The 9,531-nt window shown below is 47.0% G+C and overlaps 1 protein-coding gene across 2 annotated transcripts in view; it reads right to left on the bottom strand.

Annotated features, from left to right (window-relative positions):
* Positions 1-1,703: 1,703 nt before the first annotated feature.
* CFAP206 (cilia and flagella associated protein 206) overlaps positions 1,704-9,531 on the bottom strand; it is a 30,641-nt gene continuing 22,813 nt past the window's right edge. For both annotated transcript variants that reach the window (XM_075202748.1, XM_075202749.1), the window contains one exon: positions 1,704-3,303. In XM_075202748.1, coding sequence (XP_075058849.1) covers positions 3,070-3,303 — 234 coding nt within the window. In that variant the 3' untranslated portion in view covers positions 1,704-3,069. The remainder of the gene's footprint in view (positions 3,304-9,531) is intronic.

Genomic DNA, 9,531 nt, shown 5'->3' with positions numbered 1-9,531 from the left:
CTTCTGTACCCTTCTCGGACTCAAGGTCAGTTTATCATCCGCATACCACCATCAGTCAAATGGGCAAACTGAAAGGGTTAACCAGTCCCTAGAAAAGTTTATACGATGCTACACATCGGAGTTCCATGATAATTGGTCTTCCTTGTTACCCTGGGCGGAATTTGCCTGTAATAATTCCTGTCACTCATCTACTAAAATCTCTCCGTTCTTCTGCAATTATGGTTTTCACCCCAGATCTAACTCGCTGTATTCACTCCAATCCGTTGGTATCCAGGAGATCCGCTCCACTGCAAGAGATCTCAGAGTTATCTGGAAGAAAGTACACTCATCATTGAGACAAGCCTCACTTGTGGCAAAAAAAAATTCGGACCGACATCGTACCACCTGCTCCCTTAAGGTTGGCCAGAAAGTGTGGCTGTCTACAAAAAATATCAGGCTCAGACAGCCTTGCAAGAAGTTGGGTCCTAAGTTCATCGGGCCGTTTCCTATCATCAAACAGGTGAACCCCGTCGCATTTAGGTTAAAAATTCCGGGCTCGTTGAGAATTCCCAACACATTTCATTGTTCTCTGTTGAAGCCGGTACTATATTCTGGTCAAGCCCAGTCTTCAAGTGTGCCTGGGAGAGGTTCCAGTGGGCCACAAAAATTTGTGATTCAAAAGGTCCTTGATTCTACAAAAGTTCAAGGACAGGTGCATTTCCTTGTACAATGGAGGAATCGCGGATTGGAAGAGCGATCTTGGGTTCCGCGGAGACAACTCCATGCCCCAAAGAAACTGAAGGAGTTCTTCAAAAAATTCCCTAGAAAACCTGGATGTCGGGGTCTCTCGACCCCTCCTCAAGGGGGGGGTACTGTTACGAGCCGCGGCGGTGCCCAGCCGCCGCGACTCACTCACCCGCGTCCCGGCCATTGCTATGGCGACCGGGACGTCACTTCCAGCCATAACTCGGCCATTGCCGGGGCAACTAGGAGACGCTTCAGTGATGCGTCCCGGCAATAAGAGGAGGCCGGGCGCAGCGTTCATTCTACAGCCTGTGGGCTAATTAATATGGGCTAATTATGGGAGGCAATTACAGGCATTAGCCTGCAACTGTGCAGGCCAGGGGCAAGCCCTGATTGGCTCTGCTGGTTACTGCTTTATTAACCTGCAGGAGTGTGTTCAACCTGTGATTGGTTCAGCTGGGTATTTAAGGCAATGAGGTATGCTGCCTCATTGCCGGTTATAGTTCTGTATCCAGTCTGCTAGCCTGCTCCCTGCTTGTTCCTGTCTATTGGACCATGTTACTGCTTACCCGTGTATGACCCTTGGCTTGAATTTGGACTGTGCTTGTGAATCTCGTGACTCTGACCTCTGGCTTGAATACTTACCTCCCTGTCTGCTTGTGACCTCTGACCTCAGCTTGTTCCTTGATACCGTTGTCTGCTGCCGGCCTCTGACCTCTGCTTGGACTTCACTCCGCTGGCCGGGGTTCTCCCTAGCCGGTGCACACTTCACGACCCTCTGCCAGTCTGCAGCCCAGTCTGTCCCCACCATCAGGGGCTCCAGTGAATACCTGACTGGTGGAGTAGACTTCGGGTTGTGTTGTGCCGGCTAGCGGGTTCCTAACACCAAATGGATGTGTGATCTCCACAATAACATGTAAATGAAAAACAAAATATGTGGCTGCACTTACCCCAATCAAGTAAATAGCTATTGCAGAACCTTAGTTGAAAAACAATTTATTTAAAAAGTACACATATAAAAACAATTATTACAAAAAAAAAGCTGGTGCTAAGGGAAAAAGGAGAACACAGTTACATGATCAGTTGTATACACACATGTAATAGCTAAATATAGCTGTATCTTAAAACATAAGTGTCAGTGGCTGTATGCACTACTGTAAATTCACAGGTATAATGCGGAATCGTGAGGAGAGAATGATTGTGGCTGTCTGTGGATAAATAGCACAAGGCTAGGTATAATCTTCCAAAGCTCTCAGTTCAAGGACAAGAGGTCTCACAGTTTGCTCATTACTCTCCAGATCAGTGCCCCCCAGCTATCAATATGTATTAGGAAGAGTCCTCTATCACCTGTAAGGTGATAAAGATCAGATCAGACCAAGGTCTGTCTCTTGTTATCAGCTGCAATGTGAAAATACACATCTTGTAATAAGAAAAAGTCCTAAACTGGTTAGAAGATGTGTGAATAAATTGGAAATCCTTGATGCGTTTCTGTGCCCCCATGACCTTTCATCAGAAGGTGAAATTGTGTTACTTTGTTTATATGCATTTTTCTGCAGGTCTGTGTTAGCATAAATACACCTTTACTGTACTAGGCCATTGTTAGAACAACCCTTTCCTCCTACGTCTCTCCACTCCAGGCTTGGTGAGTGTGACAGAATCCAGCAAGTCTGCATACAAGCATTTGCGTGCATCCACTTTCTAGGCGTGCACAGAGCTGTTTCACACAAGATACACTACACAATCTGACGTACATCCCACTCTGCATCAGTCCCTGTGTGTACAAGGCCTAAGGCAATTTATTCATGCGGTTAATAGTTACCAGTTTTAAATAAGAAGCTAGTATGCTTCATTTATTGGAAACAACTAGAATATTTAATGAAGATATCTGTTGCCGTTTATTAAGTACATTTCTTTTGATAAGTATAATTGTTCCTCTTTCATAAAACACTGGTGCTGCCTCATAATGAAAATTATTTTGCACAAAAGTGATGTCCTAGAATTAGAGAGTGGGCAAAGAAGGGCAAGGAAGATATTTATACTAGAAAAGAGATGTGTAAGGAAAGTATGTTTAACATGTCTATAGGCAATTCTGTACAAAGAAAACCCTCTGTTCATTATCAGGTTTCCATAGCTGACACACGGTGATAGAAAACATCAAAGTAAACGAGAGGCATAATTTTATATTCAGACTAAATTACATTCTTTTTCAATAAAACACTTATTTCACTAGTAAAGTGCATGCATTTTATATTTTCAGACCATTGATATTAAAACAATGCAGTCATTAAAAGTTCACACTGATTTCATCTATTCATTTACAGAATATTTATTGCATAAAATCTCAATTTAGGATTCCTCAACATCTCTTGTTAGATTGACTTTAACCATGTTTGTGGGTTTTGACAGTCCACAACCACGGAGTCCTGACAGAAAGACCTGGGGCTTTGGAACGTTGCTTGAGTTATCCCGTTTTGTCTGTGTGCCCACTTGCTTTGGTAGGTACACCTGGGTGAAGTTCTCTCTTCTCATGTGGCTGCAAAGTGTCTGCATGGAATGAGTCACTTTCTGCCGCAAATTAGTCTGTGAGAAAGAAAATACAATAAATATAGTCACAGGGCTCAGTCATTATACTGCTCACAGTTATGCAGTCAATGACAAATAACATAAGTTCTCTAAGGTCTTGTTCACAAGGCTACATTTGACAGGTTTGACCTGTATTTTATTCCGTTGCTGTCAGGAGCCGCGGCGGCCTCGGGCACCGCCGCGACTCACTTCCTGTTCCTAGTGAACGTCCCGGCCGTCTCCATGACGACTAGGGCGTCACTTCCGGTTCTCGGGCCCGACCGTTGCCAAGGCAATGGCCGGACGCAGAGTGTAACAAGCGGTGCGCCCCGGCAAGTGAGGCAGCCGGGCGCATGCGCTAAGATAGCCTGTGGGCTGATTATTGTCGGGGCAGGGCTGTGATATGTTGCAGGGCTAAGCCCTGATTGGCCAAAGTCTGTATATAAGGCAGGGAGGGCTTAGCCTCCCTGCTGATTATAGCGTCCAGTCTGCATGTCAGCTAACCTGCTCCTGCTCCTGTTAGTATTGGAGAAAACCTGTTTGGACTGATTACCTGTGTATGACCCCTTGCCTGGATTTGACCCTGCCTGTGTATCCTGTGACCCTGACCTTCTTGCCTGTATCTGGACCTTGCTACTGTGCTTGTGACCCCTGACCCTGGATCGTGTATTGGATTCCCTGTCTGGTGCCGGCCCCTGAACCTTGCCTGGACTTCACTCCGCTTACCTGGGTTCCCCCTAGTCGGTACACACTTCACGACCCTCTGCTAGTCTGCGGCCAAGTCTGTCCCCACCACTAGGGGCTCCAGTGAACACCTGACTGGCAGAGCAGACTCCGGGTTGTGCTGTACCGGCTAGAGGGGTTCCTAACATTATAACCGGCCTTACTTTTCGGAGACGAAGTTGGTATAGAAGAAAGCGGAACCAAATCGTCTCCTCTTCAAGCCCTGGCGGGTCATGTTGAGACCCTCTACCAGATGATCCGGGAACTGTCCCAACGGTTGTCCTCCCCAGACGGGGTCCCCCGGACTACAGTGCTCAGTTCTGGTTCAGTTGATGAACCCAAGTTAAATTTGCCGGACCGGTTCTCCGGAAATAGAGCTCTGTTCCAGAATTTTAAAGAAAGCTGCAAACTCTACTTTCGGCTGAAGCCTCGGTCTTCTGGTTCAGAACAGCAGAGAGTTGGAATTGTCATCTCCCTCCTGCAGGGTGACCCCCAGTCCTGGGCCGTTACCCTACCACAGTCGAGTCCTATCATGCAATCGTTGGAAGCTTTCTTTAATGCACTAGACCTCCTTTACGATGATCCCGATCGAGTTGCCTCTGCGGAGGCTCATCTACGGGCCTTAAAGCAAGGCCTGCGCTCGGCAGAAGAATACTGCGCTGAATTCCGCAGATGGTCGCCTGACAGTGAGTGGAATGATCCAGCGTTATGCAGCCAGTTTCGTTTAGGACTGTCAGAGGAGATTAAGGATTCACTTGTGCAGTATCCTTCCCCCACCTCGTTGGAGAGCCTTATGTAACTCACCATTAAAATTAACAGGAGGATCGAGGAGAGGAAGACAGAGAAAGAGGCGTCTTCTTGTTTGTCTGCAATTATTTCAGCCTCCACAGATGTTGAGAAGCCTACGCAGTCAGGGGCGTTTCACCTCCCTCCGGAGGAAAGAGACAAGAGACGGTCACAAGGCCTATGTCTTTATTGTGGCAATAAGGGCCACTTTTCCTGTTCTTGTCCATACAAACCTGAAAAGGGAGCATGTCTGGGAAAAGTCCACTTGGGGTTGCAAATCGTTTCCCAAAAGAATGCTGTCCTGATTCCTGCACAAATTACTTTCGGTGCCAGTTCCGTGGCCCTGTCTGCCTTCATTGATAGTGGAGCGGCCGGCAACTTCCTCAACATCGGGTTTGCCTATTCTGCTGGGATTCCTATGGTGAAGCTTCGTTCTGCAGTTACAGTTTGTGGTCTAGATGGGAGTCCATTGCCTGGAGGTAAAATTGTTTGCGAGACTCCATCACTACAACTGAACATAGGAGCTCTCCATTCCGAGGCCATAACCCTCCTCCTTATCGACTGTCCATCAGTCCCGCTGATCCTGGGCCATCCGTGGCTTTCCCGTCACAATCCTGTCGTGGATTGGGAAAAAGGTGAAATTGTCCAGTGGAGCTCGTATTGTACACAGTCCTGCTTGACTCTGCCTCTACGTGTAATCCAGTCTATTCCGGAGCAACTTCCCGCACAATATCATGAGTACTGGGATGTGTTCTCCAAAAAGGCTGCTGACACCTTACCGCCTCATCGAGACTTCGACTGTGCTATTGAGCCGATTCCTGGTTCCAAGTTACCTAAGGGGCGCTTATATTCTCTCTCTGGTCCCGAGACCAAGTCCATGCAAGCTTATATTGAGGAGAATCTTGAGAAGCGGTTCATCAGGCCATCTAAATCTCCTGTAGGTGCCGGATGCTTCTTTGTGTCAAAAAAAGATGGTGGACTGCGTCCCTGCATTGACTACCGGGGTCTCAATCAAATTACAGTCAAGAACACCTATCCGCTCCCTCTCATCTCAGTGTTATTTGATCAGTTAAGAGGTGCCACGGTCTTCACCAAAATCGATCTCCGTGGCGCATACAACCTCATTCGCATCAGAGAGGGAGATGAATGGAAGACGGCATTCAATACACACTCCGGCCACTACGAGAATCTGGTCATGCCGTTTGGCCTCAGTAATGCACCTGCTGTGTTTCAAGATCTGATTAACGAAGTGCTACGAGAGTTCCTTGATTGTTTCGTGGTCGTCTATTTAGACGACATTCTCATCTATTCCAAGTCATTAACTATACATTGAGGTCGCGTCAAACAGGTCCTACAGAAATTGCGAGAACACCACCTTTATGCCAAACTAGAAAAATGCAAGTTTGAGGTGCAGAAGGTATCCTTCCTAGGGTACGTAATTTCTTCGGAAGGGTTCTCCATGGATCCAACCAAGGTCCAAGCTATCCTGGATTGGGTGCAACCAAATAATCTCAAAGCGGTGCAGAGGTTCCTGGGCTTCGCCAATTATTATAGTCAGTTTATTCGTGGCTTTGGTGATATTGTGGCTCCTATTGTCACCCTGACTCGCAAAGGAATGGATTCCACTAATTGGTCGCCTCAAGCAATAGCTGCATTTGAAAGCCTGAAAAAAGCCTTTGTATCCGCTCAGGTCCTTAGACACCCAGATCCTAAAAAAACATTTGTTCTTGAGGTTGACGCCTCTGATGTCGGTGCTGGTGCTATATTGTCTCAGAAGGACTCTCATACTCACCGTCTGCACCCATGTGCTTACTTTTCTCGTAAATTCTCTTCGGCGGAAGCCAACTATGACATGGGGAACCGAGAACTATTGGCAATTAAGTGGGCCTTTGAAGAGTGGCGTCATTGGCTGGAGGGTGCCACGCATCAGATTTCCGTGATTACAGATCATAAAAACCTACAATATATTCAGTCGGCCAAACGTCTGAACCCCAGACAGGCCCGTTGGTCGCTATTTTTCACTCGATTCGATTTTGTAATCACCTACCGACCAGGTTCTAAGAATGTCCGAGCAGATGCTCTGTCTAGAAGCTTCCTGGCAAATCATGTTCCTATTATGAATCCGGAACCTATCATTCCCCCTTCCATAATCCACGCTGGGCTGACCCAAGACCTGAGCATTACACTCCAAAGGTTTCAAAGGATAGCCCCAGATAATACCCCGGACGGATGTTTATTTGTGCCGGTTCATTTAAGGAAGGCGGTTCTTGCAGAAGTTCACAATAGTAAGACTGCTGGACATCCCGGAATCCGGAAAACGTTGGAAATCTTATCCCGTACTGTATGGTGACCATCGTTACCTACTGATGTTAGGAGTTATGTTCTCTCTTGCGAGGGTTGTGCCAGGAATAAAGTTCCTAGGAATCGTCCGTTAGGTCAATTGATTCCATTGCCCGTTCCTGCAAAACCCTAGACTCATTTGTCCATGGACTTTATCGTCGATCTGCCACTCTCTGCAGGACACAACACAATATGGGTTGTAGTAGATCGATTCAGCAAGATGTCTCACTTCATACCACTAGCCAGGCTCCCTAGTGCTCGAAATCTGGCTGTCCTGTTCATCCAACACATATTCCGCCTCCATGGACTCCCTGTTGACATTGTTTCTGATCGTGGGTCACAATTTATAGCACAATTTTGGAAATCCTTTTGTACCCTGCTTGGAATCAAGATTAGCCTGTCGTCTGCATACCACTCTCAGTCTAGTGGACAGACTGAAAGGGTTAATCAGTCCTTGGAGCAGTTCTTACGATGCTACACTTCCGAATTTCACGACAACTGGTCGTCCTTATTGCCCTGGGCAGAATTCGCCTATAACAATTCATATCATTCATCTACGCAAATCTCGCCATTCTATTGCAACTTTGGTTTCCATCCCAGATCCAATTCCTTGTATTCCCTCAGATCCGCTGGTATTCCGAAGATGCGTTCCACAGCTGCTGACCTCCAGGTCATTTGGAAAAAAGTGCAATTCGACATACACAATAAGACAGGCCTCATTTTCTGCGAAAAAAAATTCTGATCGCCACCGTACCACCTGCTCCCTTAAAGTGGGCCAGAAAGTGTGGCTTTCTACACGAAATATTAGGCTCAGACAGCCTTGCAGGAAATTGGGTCCTAAATTCATCGGTCCGTTTCTCATTATTAAGCATATCAATGCCGTGGCATTCAGGTTGAAAATTCCTGGGTCATTAAGGATACCAAACACATTTCATTGCTCTTTGCTTAAGCCTGTACTATACCCAAGTCAATCCCAGCTTCCAAGTCCACATGTACAGAATCGGAATAAGCCTAAAAAATACATAATTCAGAAGATTCTCGATTCTAAGAACGTGCAGGGCCAGGTACACTTCCTGGTACAGTGGAGGAATCGCGGCCTGGAGGAGCGGTCCTGGGTCCCGCGGAGAAAACTTAATGCTACAAAACTTGTAAGAGAATTTTTGAAAAAATTCCCTAAAAAACCTGGGTGTCGGGGTTCCTTAACCCCTCCTCAAGGGGGGGGGTACTGTCAGGAGCCGCCGCGGCCTCGGGCACCGCCGCGACTCACTTCCTGTTCCTAGTGAACGTCCCGGCCGTCTCCATGACGACCGGGGCGTCACTTCCGGTTCTCGGGCCCGACCGTTGTCAAGGCAACGGCCGGACGCCGAGTGTAACAAGCGGTGCGCCCCGGCAAGTGAGGCAGCCAGGCGCATGCGCTAAGATAGCCTGTGGGCTGATTATTGTCGAGGCATGGGCTGTGATATGTTGCAGGGCTAAGCCCTGATTGGCCAAAGTCTGTATATAAGGCAGGGAGAGCTTAGCCTCCCTGCTGGTTATAGCGTCCAGTTTGCCTGTCAGCTAACCTGCTCCTGCTCCTGCTCCTGTTAGTATTGGAGAAAACCTGTTTGGACTGATTACCTGTGTATGACCCCTTGCCTGGATTTGACCCTGCCTGTGTATCCTGTGACCCTGACCTTCTTGCCTGTATCTGGACCTTGCTACCGTGCTTGTGACCCCTGACCCTGGATCGTGTATTGGATTCCCTGTCTGCTGCCGGCCCTTGACCCTTGCCTGGACTTCACTCTGCTTACCTGGGTTCCCCCTAGTCGGTACACACTTCACGACCCTCTGCTAGTCTGGGGCCAAGTCTGTCCCCACCACTAGGGGCTCCAGTGAACACCTGACTGGCAGAGCAGACTCCGGGTTGTGCTGTACCGGCTAGAGGGGTTCCTGACAGTTACATATACATCCGCTTGCATCTGCTTTTCTGCAACAGAAATCCTGAGAGAAAACAGAGCCAGTGTGCCAACTATGATATGAGGATAATGCAGAGTATTCCTAATTGATCTGTATGCAAGTTGGTGTTTAGAGCGTGGGTACTTATTTTAAATAAAGGCACTTAAGAAACTTTGAGACTGTAATTAACTGTACCCTAATTGAAGTTGAGAATGAGTTAAAGAAAAGTCCTATTCAATGCATTTACCATGGATGAAACGCATTGGATAAGTCTACTGTGACCTCCCAACATTCACTCTTTTTTTATTAGCATACACAAAAAAATCCTGTCTAATTTAGTTTCATAAAGAACTCTGTTTATTTACATCTACCTTTGCATAGTATAAGGATGAGAAAAGTGAACTAGAATGATATTAATGATTCAATACACCATACAACTTAGTCACTTGACAATGATTTTAG

This window comes from Mixophyes fleayi, chromosome 3 (genome assembly GCF_038048845.1).
Source record: "Mixophyes fleayi isolate aMixFle1 chromosome 3, aMixFle1.hap1, whole genome shotgun sequence".
In the NCBI taxonomy this organism is placed as follows: Eukaryota; Metazoa; Chordata; class Amphibia; order Anura; family Limnodynastidae; genus Mixophyes; species Mixophyes fleayi.
Note: the sequence above shows the minus strand (reverse complement) of the source record. Positions and strands in the feature narration are given on the sequence as shown.